We start from the raw sequence: 17500 nt of genomic DNA, 5'->3' as shown, positions 1-17500 counted from the left end.
CTTTCTTCAAATCTGCAACTACTTCATGTTATCAATGTACATTTGTACAAGGCTTATGTTGCACCTACCAATATGCATGTGTATTATTTACATGTTGTTATGTGTTCATTTATTGATCTTGTATTACATATTGATTTCAAATTTTGACACAAGGTCAGCAATTTTGGGGGAGGGGATAAATCAGTGACTTTGACCCTAGTATTCAACTGATATTTTTTTATCAACCCCAAAAGGATGAAAGGCAAAGTCGACCATTTGAGCTCAGTACAAAAGTCAGAAAAAATACTGCTAAGCATTTTTTTCCAGTGCAGTAATGATTCTGTCAGCTCACCACTTTGATTTTGTATTAAAAAAGTAAATTTGAAGCAATCCTTTGAACATCAAGCAATATGATGTGACATACTGTGTTCTCTCACTGCCTTTTGTATTCCAATTGACTTCTCTGCCTTTCCAGCCACCATCACTCAGTTGACCCTGACTAATTTGTCTCTTCCCTCCCTCATTACCGATATTGCATCCACCCCTAACTGCTGTGTGTCTCCCCCACCTCTCAGCTGCACCACCTTGAAATTCTCTTTTTGCTCATGTTTTTTCTGAAGTTTTCATTTGGTACATTATTTATTCAATTAATGGCTGGAGTAACAAGCCATTGAGAGAGCAGGTATGTGGTTAGAAAGAGCAGCTAAATATCCATCATATCACACTCTGCCCCCGTAAAGACAGGAAGCTTGGTACAATTTTCTTTGATTTATTTATTTTAGTAGAGAAAACTCATGACCTTATAATCAGGGGCCGAATGCCCTGACTGCTAAGCCACATGCCTTCATTTAATTAATGATTGAAATAATGATTTCAAACTTTTGCCACAAGGGCAGCTTGTGGGAGGGGACTGAGTCGATTACATCAACCCCAGTGTTTTACTGGTACATAAGTTACCAATCCTGAGTGGATGAAAGGCAAAGTCGACCTCAGCGGAATTTGAACTCAGAACATAGTGATGGGCAAAATACTGCTAAGCATTTTGTCCAGTGTGCTAATGATGCTGCCAGCTCGCCACCTTATTAATGATTGAAATAATAAGCCAATGAGGGATCATCTATTCACTGGCTTGACTCGTTAGAAACAGCATTTAAATTTCCCTCACATTACATTCTACCTTCATAATTAATAAGTGTAGTATGGATAATATAGTCCAGATTGAGATGGTCATGGTTAGAATGTCTGGTAAACTAGAGCTGACCTTGATCCAAACAACAACAACAACAGCAACATTGACAAACTTGAGAACACTTGGAGTAACGAGCAATCACTTATTCTTCAGCCTTACTTCATACCAATCGCTCTGAAACGGCTCCTTGTGACACAAACTTTCTAGTTTAAAGTGATCTAAATAATTAAAACCTTTCTTCAAAATCTTGTGCTAATTTACGTTTCAAATGCCAGCTGAATAATGACAAAGTTATTTTACTTAATCCTTCATTATTTCAAGAATTAATAGAAGTGAAGTCAGTGTATTTCTACAGAAAGGTGATAAGAAAAGGGTTTAATACAAATGATCTGTGAGAATAAAACCACTTATTTCAAGTCACTCTTCTGCCTTATGATTTTATAGGGTCCACAGGCAATATAAAATCTCAAACCAAGAATATCGTTTCTAAACGTGGCACAAGGAGACACATCTTGGATGTGGGTGTGAGATATTGTCACTGAAATAATATTGATCAGTCTTAAAAAACGAAGACATTCTCAGTGAAGTTGTATCAGTATAACACATGGTATCTTACGGTGTATTTTTTAATATCTACAAACGTTTTTCTGATATTTATTTTTCCCTCCATAACATTGAAGTTACTACATGTTCATCTGGTTTTACACATGATGAAAATGTTCAGCTATAATTTCCGTCAAAATGTCTTATTGTCTATTTTTTGTCTCTATCCTTCTCAGTTTCATGCAATTTGAGTTTTTAATTAATTGTGCTTTAAAAAATATTTTGTTTATTTTATGTTTTGAGCAGCAAAAATGGCTGACCATTCATTTTTATGTTGGATTTAAAAATTTTTGTAATATTTTTCTTTTGCTTTTTGCATGAAATGTTAAATGTTTGTGTTATACTCAACTAACTACAATAAAATTTAATTAGATTAATTTGTGTACCATGAAGAAAGGTGAACCCTGTTGTGGAGTTTTATTTCTGGCCACCATAGACCCTTTCCACTTTCCTCCAGACTTATTTTGCTTTTTGTTTTTTTTATATATTCCATTGCTAACTGCACTTCTCGTGTATATAAATTAATTATCATATATATATAGAACTCGTTATCAATATGAAGCATGCTTTCTATAAAGTCTCAATCTTTGTCCAGGCAAGAAATTTCCAAAATGATAATTCTATACAATGTCTTACAAAGTGCTTATTCTTTGTTTTCAATCAAAAATAATCTTTTCTCACTTAATCCTTTAACTTCATTGAATAAATGAACATTGTTAACTATTTTTGAAATGTCAAATCCTTTTATTTATGACAAATATATAAAACTAAACACTCCAGACTTGTCACAATAACTACCAGATAACAATCTCGTTCACCACCACATAACTACTTGTAATTTCTATTCAGTTTAAATTTCAAACTTATCTCCCTTGCACATTTTGAAAATCATTATTATTGACACTAATAATTTTTGATCTCCATATAAGTACAATTTCAATTGATTTAAAACATTATGTTAGCTCACACTTTACCTAACTAATATATAAACTATTCTATTGATTACATATGTTCTCTGCTTCTATTTTCCCACCATGTTATACTTCTGTTGTTTCAATGTAGGTTCCTTATCGGATGAAGTTGATGGGCAGCTCCATGAAGACAATGAGACAAGTGTATGTAACTACATCATCATAAACTCCAAGGATGTTTTCCAACTGAATGTAACACCAGCTGCCATTAGTGTAATTAGTGATGTCTATGAGGTGAGCAAAAACAACCATAACAGAATCGGTGCACTGTCACATTTTCTTTGATAGCACAGTTATACTTTATTGCAACAGTGCTGATGAAGATATAATAGGGCTTAGGGTACAACAACCCTCATAAACCCTCTTTTGAACATTGTGTGTGTGTGTGTGTGTGTAGTGTGGAACCATTAATCCAGACATGTTTTTTTCTTCTCTCAGTTTTTTTTCCTCTTTTATAAAATGTAAAAATATTATAAATTATTCATCAATAAGATAAGTAACGTTTTTATTTAACAATATTATTTAATTTTTGAATTGTATTATGTTTGATTATTATTATTATTATTATTGTTAAAATATTAATTTATATATGGTTTCTTGATAATTATTAGCTACAATACGTATATCTATCTAATTTATTATGTTTATTATTATTTTTATAATGTGATTTAACGTATTACATATAATTTACTTTGAGAAATAGTTTTGTAAGACAATATATTATTTAATAGTTAGAAGGTTTATTTGTTATGTAGTATTACATTTAAGTAAATAAGTTTAATAGACCCATTTTCTATTTTTAATTCTAATATTCATAGCTTGTACTAGCATTATGTGTATAACTTAACATGATGATTTTTTTTGTATATATTACTTAATTAGAATAAGATTTAACTTAGATGTTTATTAAATAAATTAATTAATAAAGTAGTTGTATACTGTCAACTTAATGTGGCAGTCCCATGAAGGGAATCATATTACTGCTATTTAGCCCTAGGAAACAGCAACGCTTCCTATCGGCCTTGACACATTTCCTGTGTCCTTATGTTTACAAGGGGGAGATAAGCACCTCCACCCAGCTACGCCTGCAACCAGAGACTAGTTTCTGAGTATTTGCTCATCATCAGTCTGGAGTAGCATGGCCTGCTAGTTGGAGATGCCTACCTAGCTCTTGTAAACATAAGAATTCCAGTCAGTTGCTCCCATAAATTCTAAAATAAAATTTAGGATTTATGGAGGGTCAAAGTTGGGAACAAAAACAGGACAGTGGAAACATACAAGGAAACCGAATGAAAACAAACATGGGGGGTTGTTAGACCAGAACGAGAGGAAAATAGTGAATGCTGGGAAGAATATTTTCTTTGAAAAGTGAAAAGATAGAAGAGAGAAAAAGAAATATCCAGTCCTTTGAATGTTCATGCAGGAAAAGAAAGATGGACAATGTTCACATGTGAGCAATGAGAGAGAGAAAAAAGGGAAAGAGGGGAGAAAGGGAGAGAGAGGGGGTAGAAAACGGTGAAAGAAGGAGGGGAGAAAAGGAGAATTAGAGAAGGACACAGGAAGGAAACAGTATAGAGTTGCATCAAAAAGGTTATGATAAACTTACTTGGAAATGGATGCATGGTGTTCAATTAATAAATATAATATAAATAATATATATATATATATATATATATATATATATATATATATATATACATACATATATATATATATATACATACATATATATATATATATACATACATACATATATATATATATATACATATATATATATATACACACATACGTGCTCTCTCAAAAGTGTCGATCCCCTCCTTAACTTGCTTCCTCTATCTGTGGCGATGACAGGCATTGTTCTCCCAGTCAGTGTCCTGCATATCAAAGGCCTTTAACGAAGAACTTAAGTGAGCACGAAAGCGCACGGCTCGTATAGTGAATGAGGAAAGCTTGGTCTGCAATGTTTGCAGTCGTGTATGCTTGTCAAGAGCAGGTCTCATTAGCCACCAACGGAGCCACAAATGCAAAATATAAGTTAGTCCTAGAGCGCACAATGTTCCTGAAGGTCGGCAATGGTCTTCCTCGGTCACGAGTGGACAGCCATCATATATATACATACATACATATATATATATATATATATATATATATATATTATATATATACACACACACACAACTAAATATATTATTTATATTATATTTGTTTAACTGAATGCCACACATCCATTTCCAAGTATATATATATATATATATATATATATATATATAATATATATATTATGGAGATGTACTTGCAAGTGACCTGATCTGAAATTGTGTGCTAAAACAAAAACAATTGGAGCATGGAAGGTGTTTATAAACCATTTAAAAAAACATGCAAAAACCGTTAGATTCACTTCAACATTTAAATTTAATTTGCCAAAATATTTTTGTCGCTTTGAGACCGCAACCTGTTCACTGACAAAATTCTGTGCTGCATATACACAGATAAGGACTAAGATTAGGATTCTGACAGAATCAGGTACTTGCAAATTATGCACTAGGTAGGGTTGAGTAGTGTCTGTGGTTCTGGCCAATAGATGCATGGAGCTATTTGAAATTTTAAGGAAATCTAATAGTGAAAGTCTACTAAATTATAAAGTAGACCTTTGCCTTTCTTGTATACATAAGGTTACCCAGATGTTTAAATACTTTAAAGATATTAAACAACTTCAATAATAGCCCCTAGCCTAGGTCCAGTTCTAATTTACCCCCTCTCAAGCAAACCCTGTAGCCCATTGATCTGCCCGTTCATTACACGTCTTCCTAACCTCATTGTTTCTCTTTTCTCCCCCTTTACCAGGATCTTTCAACTGCTTTTGATATACTTGATTAGTGTGCTATATTGAAGGAACATACCTTTCTATCTGTTATGTACCCAGTTGCATGCAATAAGTATCACAATGGGACTTAACCTCTAGAATTCGCCTGCACACAAACGACTCTTCGTTTCCAGTTCTACCTCTTTGTACTCCTTACACCAACAAATACTTAGTCAAACATAGAGACATACACTCACACAAACACACACACACACACACACACACACACACACACACACACATGCACAACAGATAGCCTAAACTGTGCCAGTGCTCTACTCAGAGAGAGAATTCACATATATGTACATGCAGACACACATGCAAATGTATGGATATGTAAGTGATAAATTGGCTGAGCTGTTAGAACATCAGTTAGATTACTTCACAGTATTGTTGCAATGCCCTGAGTTCAAATCTTGCTGAGGTCATCTTTGCCTTTCATCTTTTTGGGATTAATAAAAAAAGTACCTATCCAAGACAGTGGACTGGCAAATCTGTAGGAATGCCAAACCAGCTCGTCGTCATCATCATCATCATCCTCATCATTATCATTTAACAATCTATTTTCCATGCTGACAGGTGTAAGATGGTTTGACAGGAGCTGGCAAGCCAGAGAGTTGCACCAAGTTCCAGTTGTCTTTTGCAGCATGGTTTCTAGGGTCAGATACCCTTCCTAATGCCAACCACTTTACAGAATGTGCTGGGTGTTTTTTAGTGGAACCAGCACAAAGGTTCTTTCTATTTTGCATCAGCACAAGTACTTTTTATGAGGGCCCAGCATGGATGCTTTTTATGTGGTACTAGTATGGATACCTTTTGTGTGGGGCCTGTATGGGTGCTTTCCACTGGCATGGGTTTGGACAGTTTGACCAGAGCTGACAACCTGGAGAGCTGCACTAGGTTTCAGTCGGATTTTGCTAAGTTTCTATGGCTGAATGTTCTTCCTAATACCAGCTACTTTGCAAAGTGTGCTGGGTGTTTTCTATGTAGTCCCAACGTGAGGACTTCTTATGTGGAACCAGCGTACATATACACATGCACTGATCTATAATATAATTTCTTTGTTGTTACAACTTTCAGTGACAAATATATTTAGATAACCTAAAAAAATGTAAGATATTAGTACATGCGTCATCAGTAGCCTTGTAGATTAGCGGGGGAGGTTGGGCTATTGCTACCCTTAGGTTTAGAAATAAAGATTTCAAGTTCAAAATACAGTTTGGTTATACGTCCACATTCTGGAATAAGTATGGCACTTGTTGATGATTGGATATCAAATCAAAACAGGTGTAAATATTTAAACCATTTTTCATCTCTAATGATGTCTGAAAAATGATAACCTTATTAAAAATATTTCATTTATCTCAAACATTTTGACATTTAATTTATTTATTTTGCCATATTAGTGAACATTTCATATTTGTATGTTTGCAGGCCTTGATGTCCCCCACAGCTTCAGATATTACACTGGTGAGGGAACTCCCTGCTTTACAAGTCATCAATGAAGTAAGTGTGCATTCATTTGTCTTTTATTCATATTTCTACATTAAAACATCAACTTTATTTCAGAGGCTGAAACCAAATACAAGCTTAGAATGTGGAAATATATTTGATGTTTAAAAGCAGTGCTGCCCAACCTTTTCCAAACATGGGCTGGATTTAAGAAACAACAGCACCAGTGGGCCAGATTCACATTTCTAGTCTTTCATCTTTTAATACTACTTGAAATGGTTTGAAAAAATTATTCAGAACTGAAAATATTGATTTTATTTGAAGTAAAAGCACTTTCTCCTTACATTGATCTCCTTCATAACAATTATGGGTCGAAGCGTGCTTTAATGTGTAATGCTGTTTCACATTCTAAACTTTTGGAACTGTGACTGTTTCACCACAAATCAGGCAGAGACATTTTGTATTTGATTCCACAAATTATTCCAGACCTTGTTAAACCTGTCATTCTCCTAGTCTGCCTTTCTGATTTTTCTGGCTGATGCCATGGATGAGCAAAATTCGAAATTAGTTGTGAAGTGTTGCTAACACAATGTCAGTGCCCATGGCCCTTGCTTGGGGTTGGGGGAAGGCATGTCCCCCAGGCAGCACCTCTCTTGGGGGCAGAGGCGGAAAAAACACATATGCCATGCTGCCCCACTAGTAGAGGGGCGGAACTTTTGCAAGCACAGGGCCTCCAATAACATGGACAAACAAAACCTGAAATTTATTACTATAGTGACAGCTATGCACACACAACATACACAGAGCACAGAGTAGGAAGCTGCTTTGAGAAGTGTTTATTGGGAGCCAATAATCATTTATTAATCGAAGAAAAATAACAGTATTAAGCTTCTGGGTTAATATTAAGGAATATGCTGAAGACTGGCTAATAGACCTGATTCTAAGGCTTTGTGGGCCAGATCCAGCCCATGGGATGGACGTTGGGCAGCACAGTTTAAAAACTATCTTGTATGCTTAATTATTTTGATACTAAACCATCTGAGCCTATCTCTGACTCTACAATAAAAAAAACTGTTCATTTAGCAACCTTTCTCTTCATTTAGCATCCTCTCATAGTGGTGTCTCCAAGTCTTTCTCCTTGCAGCCTCATTAACTGCAAGTGAGCCATCATCCATGCGGACACATTTCTCTCCTATGACATCACGATTCGCTCTCACATAATGTCTTGTAACATGAAACACTTCATGTCTTTGGTCCTCAGGATGCAGAACATTGACAAATTTTTCTTATTTGCTTCCCCTCTTGCTAAGTAGATCTGTCTCCTAGCTTCCCTTCTGGCAGTCTGATACAATTCCCTATCACCACCATTCTTCCAGTCCTTCCATGCCTGTTTCTTTTCCCTAATGGCCCTGTCAACTACATTACCTTCGGTTGAGAGAGGACTTTGCACCATCCACAGATCTGGTCAGTAGCCCTCAACATAGGAGCTTTCAGTTGTCTTCCACATCATGTGATGCTATATCCTCCTCTATTTTGGGGGCAATACATGAGACCATTTTTTCTAAGGGGTTTTCAAGATTGGTGGGAGAGAGGTGAAAGAAACCATGACTCATCGAATGCTGTGATAAGTAGCAACACATTGAGATATACTCAGAATCAAGAACTTGGTCTCAAAGCTTACAACAGGGCAAGTTAAGCTGAAGTGACAAGGAGTACAGAGAAGAAGCAAATGTGGAGATGACAGAAATGTGGAGTTGACTGAAATTGAAAGAATACTAGAGTACAAAACTGAAAGTTATGAAAGCTAAATGTCCAAGAAGATATATATGAAGGGTGTCAAGAAAGGCCTTGTTGGAGGCCCAAACTTCCAGGTTTTTTTACAGGGCTTAGAAAAACTGAAGGACCACTGCAATAAGTGTATGAATCTGAGAGGGGAATACGTTGAATAAAATCATAACTGATCCTCCTGTATTTTCTTTTACCCAGAACTAGGAACTTTTCAGCACCCCCCCCCCTTGAAGGGAAAAGAAACTCCACTCTGATACAAAACAATAAACATAGCAGGTTTGTGATTTAGAACAGCTGTAAGATGAAAGATTCTGACATGGAATAAATGTGACAAAGTCAAAATATAGTCAAAATTGTTATATATTGTAATTTTGGCTTTTGTTGGATTTGTTTTTTTGTTATATAAATCTTTGCCAGGCTCTCTGTTTATATCTAAATTCTCACGTTTGTGAATTATTTGATTATATATTTGCACACACACGCACACACACATATAATGTTTATTTTTTATCGTTATCAGCTTGGTTGTCATGCTGTTGTGACACTGCATCATTCTGTCAAGGTAAGTTTGTACATCTCCTGCTGCTACAACGCAAACTTCCTGTCTTAAAGTAATCTCATTTATAATTTCATATCAAAATTTCTTGTGGATTCATGTTTCAAACACCAACTTAATATCATTTCAAATTTTGGCACAAAGCCAGCAATTTTGGGGGAGAGGGTAAGTCGATTACGTCAAGCCCAGCTTACTTAATCTATCGATCTTGAAAGGATGAAAGGCAAAGTCAACCTCAGAAGAATTTGAACTCAGAACATAAAGACAGATGAAATGCCACTAAGCATTTCGCCCAGTGTGCTAACGATTCTGCCAGTTTGCTGCCTTAATAATAATCTTTTCTGCTAAAGGCACAAGGCCTGAAATTACATCGACCCTAGTGTTCCACTGGTACTTAATTTATCAACCCTGAAAAGATGAAAGATAAAGTTGACCTCAGCGGAATTTGAACTCAGAATGTAAAGACAGATGAAAGGCAAAGCTAGTGTGCTAACACTTCTGCCAGCTCACCACCAAAACAAATACCAACAAGTTATTTTACTAAATTCATTATTAAAAAAAATATTAATTGAAACATGGACTGGGATTTTCAACAGAAATATGGTAGTGAAAGAATTTATGTAAAATTATAAGCAAGAGGATATCACTCCCCCACACCTCCATAAATAACCAATAAATAGCAATTAGATCACAGATCTAATTGCTGTTATTCAAATTAATCAAAATATTATGAATAACATGTCGTTGTTTTCATCATCATCGTCATTTCATAGCTTTGCATTTTATGGTGTAACAGGATCCGATGGGTTCAAGGGCTACACTGTGTCTCCAATGTCTGCTTTGGCATGGTTTCTACAGCTGGATGCCCTACCTTCATGGCTTGCACTGGGAGCGTTTTTAATGCCTCAAATGCTATTGTGGTTGCTGTGCAGCTTGCAAGGCTATAAAACCCAGGAGAGGTAGCTTTCTGCTGGGAGAAGAGCATTTAAAGTATGTGGCAAGGGGTTAGAATAGAACTGGTTTCTTGCTGCAGAAGAACTGCTCATGTTTTAGAAGAGGATATGGAAGTGATCAAGGAGGTGTGGAAGAGGAAACAGTGATGATGTGGGGTTTGTGTGGACCCTCAACATAAAAGATGAGTTGAAGTGAATGGGAAAAAGAACCCATAGTGGTCAGTAAAGGTTGCAAGAGTGAGAAATGGGGAATAGGTGAGGAGTGAATATAATGAATGAAGAAGGGGCTGAACTGGCTGAATTGTTAGCAAGCTGGGCAAAATGCTTAGCAACAGTTCACCTGTCCTAATGTTCTGAGTTCAAATTCTGCCACGGTCAACTTAGTCTTTCATCCTTTTGGGGTTAATAAAATAAGTACCAGTTGGGCACTGGGATTGGTGTAATTGACTAACCCCCACTCCTGAAATTTCTGGACTTGTGCCAAAATTTGAAACCAGTATAAAGAACGAAGTATAATTGTTGAGGGGTGGATGTAGTGAATGGTGAATAAGGGGTGGGCAGTGAGAAATGCTGCTCTGGTGTGGAGAGTAGTAGAATAGTAATCCAGCTGGCTGGATAACTGAAGAGATGTTAGCATGGGTTTTTTTCCTAGTGTGTGCAAGCACTTTCAATTAATCTTTTCAAACACGCATGCTTTTGGTTTATACAGGGTGTTCAAAAAGTGTCTCCACAGTAAGTATTTTATTGCAAAATAAATATTTATAAGATGGTATAAGACTACAAAAGAATATATTAGATTTTTTAACACCCTGTATATATATATATATATATATATATATATATATATATATACACACACACACACACACACATACACACACACATACACACATTTATATATACTTATACATGCACACAAACACAAGTGCAATTTGCACTTCAGTTTGAACCTCCGATGAAGTCACAGGGTGATTCATAATCATGCAACTAAGAGTGTATTGCATCTTATAAACGAAACAGCTGTAAGCTAATGTAGTTCACAGCACAATTTCTTTTTTCTGTTGTCATTTTAATTCCTTATTACTGCTCTCATTACTGCTCGACTGATACTTTGTACTGAAACATATATATTGAGTTCTAATACCAAGTTATTAGTATCATAATGCCTAAGTAAAATAATAAAATATATATATTTACCATTTGAAAATTGTGTTGTTTTATTGTTTCTATTCTTAGAATCCTGAAGAAAAAGTCCAAGGCTGTTCAGTGATTCAGAAAAAGAATGCTAATGGTACAGAAGAAAAAAAAGTGATCACTTCTCCAGATTGGACAACCTCTCCAGATGATGAGTAAGTATATTTTTTTATTGCATATTACACATAAAGAACTGAATATTAATGTATATTTGCATGTATAAATGGTGTGACACAGCTAATACATGCACAAGCAATCAACATGCATTTCAGAAAAAAGGGTCACCTGCCTAACAGATCTTGTTCAATGAGACAATGAGGTTGCTTTTATTTACTTAACCTGCTAAAAATAGCACCTGAATTTCCTTCAAGTCATACTCTACTTTGACATTTTAGATAATGTAATTCTGGATATACCATGTCACAAATACAAATATATTTGATCATAAGTTTGTTTGCACTATCAGGATTGACCAGAAGTTAAGCAACAACAGAGTGAAGTTCACAAGTGACAATACTCCAAAAATCTTCAAATTTACCCCTTTATGACACCAACCTATCTGACACCACCCCTGCTTTTATGACGCAAACTTCCTGTTTTAACTCTTTTGATATGAACCTACCTAAAACAGCTCCTGAGTCTATGATCCAAACTTCCTGATTTGATCTAAATTAAAATTTCCCATCAAAATCTCTTGTTAATTTGTTTCAAATAGCAACTTAATAATGATTTTAGAATTTCGGCACAAGGCTAGCAATTTTGGGGAAGGAATAAGTTGATTATATTGACCTCGGTACTCAACTGGTACTTATTTTACCAGTCTTGAACGGATGTAAAACAAAATTGTCCATGAAGACGGATGAAATGCCTCTAAGCATTTCATCCAGCTTGTTAATGGTTCTGCTAGCCGGCCTCCTTAAACACCAACTTAATAATGATTGTTTATTTTATAAAGTATTCCAACAGAAATATGGTAACAAAAAGATTAATGTAAAATATAAGATAAAAAACAGTTAAAATGCAATTTAAAAAGCAAAAACAATTACATCAGAATTGTTCTTTGATGTGTTCTCTGATTCTTCTGTTTTAGTGAAATCGATGGTTTAAGTTTCCTGCCCAAGGCATTGTCAAACATTGGTAATATGGTAAAGCTGTTCCCAATACAACCATTCCCTGATACTTTTGATTATGCAACAACTGAGAATCTTGACAAGAATCAGATGACATTGCAAGTAAGTAATTCATTTCTTTTGATTTTAATGTTGTATTTTGTGCAGCAAAGTGATTGTTGGTTACTGGTTTCCACTGGTGCACTTGTGTTTGTGGTGAACAGGGATTGTGTCTGTAACACTGTTTTCTTCATTTCTTTTTGTCTGTTGTTGTTTCTTATTAGTAAACATTGGTGATTACCAACGTTCAATGACAAGGATCGCTATCAGATGCAAACATATGAGATGCAAACATGCTGAGGTGGTTAAGAAGTTTGCATCACAACCTCATGCTTTTATGTTTAGTCCCACTGCTCAGCACCTTGAACAAATGCTTTCTACTGTAGCCTTAGCCTACTGAGTGAATTTGGTGGATGGAAACTGCAAGGAATCCTAATGTGTGTGTGTGTGTATGTGTCACCCCACTGCTTAGCAACCAGTGTTGGCTTGTTTTGTATCCTTGTAATTTAGTGGGTCAGTAAAGAGTATCAGACTTAAAAGGAACCACTAAAGTGGATTTTACCCCCACCCCAGCATGGCTGCAGTCTAATGAGTGATAGAAGCAAAAGGAGAAAAGAATATATATATGCACCCACACACACGTGTGTATGACTAAGTGCATTACGGTTCGAATGTGTGTATATATGTATATACTTGAGTGTGTATTGTGTAAACTTATGCAGAGTTTTGTCAACTAAATCTGAGTCATAAAGAAGGCATTGAATGACCCAAGGATAAAGAGTAGACATTCTCAAATGGAGGGAAACAAACCAACAACTGGCAGGCTTCTTTTTTTTTTTTTTTTCAGATAGGAAATCTTTCTTCCTCCACATAAATATCCTCCTAATAGATAATGTCCCCAAAATAAATGCCAACTGACCAATGAGCAAGGCTTCACTTGCAACAAAGTAAACACATTGGGGATTGCAATATCAGAAGTTCTTAAGATTGAAGAGAAGTCTGAGGAGCAGCATTAGCAAGGGGCAACACTATTTCTAAGTGTCTGACATGTTTAGAGGGGTCATATTTTTCCTTGGAAATGAAATACAGTGGAACTTCGGTTTAGATTTAATTAATTCCTGAAGGTCATTTGTTGCTTGAAGTTTTTGTAAACTGAAATTATTTTACTGATAGGAAATTCAAGAGAAGGCCCGGGGGGGGGGGGAATCCAAGCTTGTCACTGACTGTTGTTGCTGGTTTGTGTGCTCATTGCTTGGGAAGTGTTTGTCACATTTTCTGTTTGAAAAATTGTTTGTCAACTGAGGTACAACTGAGTATGGTAGTATAAAAAAATATTGTTTTCAGATTTTGGCTCAAGGCCAGCAATTTCAGGGGAGAGGTAAGTCAATTACATCAACCCCAGTACTCAATTGGTATTTTCTTTTTCATGAACTCTGAATGAAAAGACAGGCAAAATACCTGATAATAAATCACTGCTCAAAAATATCTTCTGTTTGATTAAAATAGACTGCTGTTTTTTTTTGTTTTTTTTTTTTTGTTTCAGGGTGTTTTTAGGGTGGGTTTGTAAAACATTGGGCGGGAGCATTTGAAAGATGGTATTCAGTAAAAAGGGGCTCTGAGTTTCAAGAAAAGGATGACTTGGTAAATATACTATGCTTTTTGTAATTGTGTTACATGTCCATTTAGTTGTGTGCAGACAGAGGAACACTTTTTTTTTATCCTCTCATCCTTGACCTATTGAAGCATTCAGGGTGGAAGAAAGGAACCATGATGTAGTCGACTTACACTCTTCCCCAAACTTTCTGGCCTGGTGCCAAGACTTGGAACCAATATTATCAGTCAGAATTTCTACCAAGGTCAACTGCCTTTTATCCTTTTGGGGTTGATAAAAGAAGTACCAGTTGAACACCAGTGTTGATGTAATTGACTTATCCCATCCCCCGAAAATGCTGGCCTTGTGCCAAAATTTGAAACCAACATTATCAGACAGAATCTTTTCCTTGAATTCTCTGACAAACTGCCTCTTTCGATTTTCTGATCATCAACTTCATAGCAAACATATGTTAGGAACTTTAACACATAAACCAGCTCTGAGAGCAAAGACTCACACTCTTGACTGAACTCACTGACAAGCAAGCATTTTTCAATTGTTTGTCCATCAAGTATATAGCAAACGTTTGCAGTGGACATATTTCTAGTGAAATATTCACTTAATTCCAAGAAATAATGAAGCATTTAGTAAAATGCCTGTCATTACTAAGCTGGCGTTTAGAACAAATTAACATGAAACTTCGAAAAAAAGGTTTTAATTTAGACCACTTTCAAACAAGAAGTTTGTATCATATCACCAGGGGTGGTCTTGGGTGGGTTGGTATCAGAAATCTTCTACTTCCTTTGTCTTTCTTTCAACCAATGAGACAGCCTCTACATGTGTTTAACAAAGAATCTTCCATGTGAGTTTGTGACAACCGAGTTAACTTTGCAGAACCTTGAACCTTTTTTTGGTTTCATTTATTTTTTATTAATTTTTCTATATTTCTTTCCAGTTTGATGGCTTTGACCCAATGACACTCTCTTATGCCAGAGCATGTCACAAACTAATACCCATGCAACCAGTTAAGGTGAGTAAGCCAGTCAAAGGCAGGTTCAGATCTGCTTGAGGTCTTTCATGGGATTTTTTCAGTAAATATTGAAATATTTTTAATCCTGAAATTTTAAATAAATGAATGAATATATTTATGGCATAAATATTTTAATCATCATCATTGTTGTTGTTTACATGATAATGGTGAGTGTTAACATCATCATCATCATCATTTTTATATTGGATGGACAGACTATATTCCGTGTTTCCCTTTGCTCAATTGTTGACACCTTCTCCATCGAACCATGTGAAATATCCACCATTATCAACCTGTGTGTAGGGGTTAGATGGAGATGTAAATTTTATTTTGTTTTTTTTTATTAAATAAATGAATAAACAAATTAACAACATAATCATTGAAATTATGATCAGTGTTTTCTGTTGTTGTCAGTGTTGTTGTTCTTGTCTCTGACAACATCATATACAGCTCTGTATAGTGTTCTTATGTCTATTCAATAAAGCAACAATTGCTACCCAGTATTCATTTATTACAATATGAAATTTGTATTTTGATGGCAGGGAAACACTTACCCACAATATTTTCTCTTTATTTTCCCTTTTTGCTTTTTGGGGGTCTAAGGGTAGCGAGTATCAGTTTCTATATTTCAATTTTCAAAAAATTTTAATAAAACTATTGATGTGACTGATTTATCAAATTTCATTTCAGAACAACACAAAATACTGCTTTGTCTGGGATGTAGACATATCTCATGGAAGGAAGCTCGTTAAAGTCAGCTCTCCTCTCAAGGTAAAAGTCTTATCTTAAATAAAACTTAAAACACTTTTATGTTTAACAGATGAGGAATTATGTACATTATTTACATTATTTACGATTGACAAATATTTGTCCTCATCTTGTTTGTTAACACAACATTTCAGCTGATATACCCTCGGACCATAATCAGGTGTTTTGGGGAAATTTTCAAACCTGGGTTCTCATTCCTAAGGTATTTTTCGTTGTTGTTGTTGTTGTTGTTCAGGTCACTGCCTGGAATCGAACTTGAAATTTTGCGGTTAGTAACCTGCGCTCGTAACCACTATGCCATATGCTCATGGGCATATGGCATAGTGGTTAAGAGCACAGTCTACTAACCCCAAGATTCTGAGTTCGATTCCAAGCAGTGACTTAAATAATAGTAATAATAACAATAACAACATTGAAAAATACTTTAGGAATGAGAACCCAGGTTCAAATTTCCCCAAGACACCTATTGGAGGGTGAAACGTTGTGTTAACAACAAACAAGAGGATGACAGATATCTGTCAATTATAAATAATGTAAATAAAACTTGAAACATATTACATTATAATACATCTTGTAACCTAGCTATTTTTTTGTGATGAATACTTGATAACAAATATAAACAAACATCTGTTTAATAATGATTTCTAATTTTGGCACAACATCAGCAATTTCCAAGGAGGGGATTAATCAATTACATCAACCCCAGTGTTCAACTGGTACTTATTTTATTGACCCTGAAAGGATGAAAGGTAAAGTCAACCTCAGCAGAATTTGAACTCAGAATGTAAAGATGGACAAAATGTCGCTAAGCACTAAGCCTGACATGTTAATGTTTCTGCCAACTCGCCACCTTGAACCACTTTTTAATAATGTGAAGTGAATGTCGATGTGGTTGCAGAGAGTGTTGTTGGTGTTGGATAAAACAAAAAACAAAAAGGAAAAGTCGTCTCTGTATATATTCATTTGTTTATCTATTGAATTACTGGAAAACTACTTTGTCATCGATCAATTGGTGGCATGGATATCCAGAAGTTTCTTCTGTCTAGTTCTGTTTTTATGGTGCTGTCCCTCAGCATCTGCTGCTGTAGCCCGACGTTTATGGAACAGAAAGTATTCAAACAACTTCTAACTAATGAAATACTGTGATTAAATCACAAGGCCATTCAAGATGTTTACTTCTACTGAAGAATTTGTAATTTATAATTGTTTGCTACCAATCACTGTGTGCAAGCATCATGATAAATGTGTAAATGTATTGTTCATTATGTGTGTATGTTCAGTGAATTGTGATATATAATAGTAGATAGTTTAAGCAAATGTATGGAAGCACATAGCTACTACAAATCTTTCTGTGAACTTGACCAGATTTCAATCCTACTTGGGACTTTCCA

The 17500-nt window shown here is 35.4% G+C and overlaps 1 protein-coding gene across 1 annotated transcript in view; it reads left to right on the top strand.

Annotated features, from left to right (window-relative positions):
- Nucleotides 1–17500, top strand: part of LOC115223083 (vacuolar protein sorting-associated protein 13A) — a 311737-nt gene that overhangs the window by 263294 nt on the left and 30943 nt on the right. Inside the window, exons 51-57 of the mRNA XM_036512095.1 lie at nt 2834–2976; nt 7043–7114; nt 9369–9410; nt 11594–11706; nt 12642–12783; nt 15267–15341; nt 16032–16112. Of these exons, the coding sequence (XP_036367988.1) occupies nt 2834–2976; nt 7043–7114; nt 9369–9410; nt 11594–11706; nt 12642–12783; nt 15267–15341; nt 16032–16112 (668 nt within the window). The remainder of the gene's footprint in view (nt 1–2833; nt 2977–7042; nt 7115–9368; nt 9411–11593; nt 11707–12641; nt 12784–15266; nt 15342–16031; nt 16113–17500) is intronic.

Source organism: Octopus sinensis, linkage group LG22 (assembly GCF_006345805.1).
Source record: "Octopus sinensis linkage group LG22, ASM634580v1, whole genome shotgun sequence".
Classification (NCBI taxonomy): Eukaryota; Metazoa; Mollusca; class Cephalopoda; order Octopoda; family Octopodidae; genus Octopus; species Octopus sinensis.
This window is presented reverse-complemented; position numbering and strand designations above follow the sequence as displayed.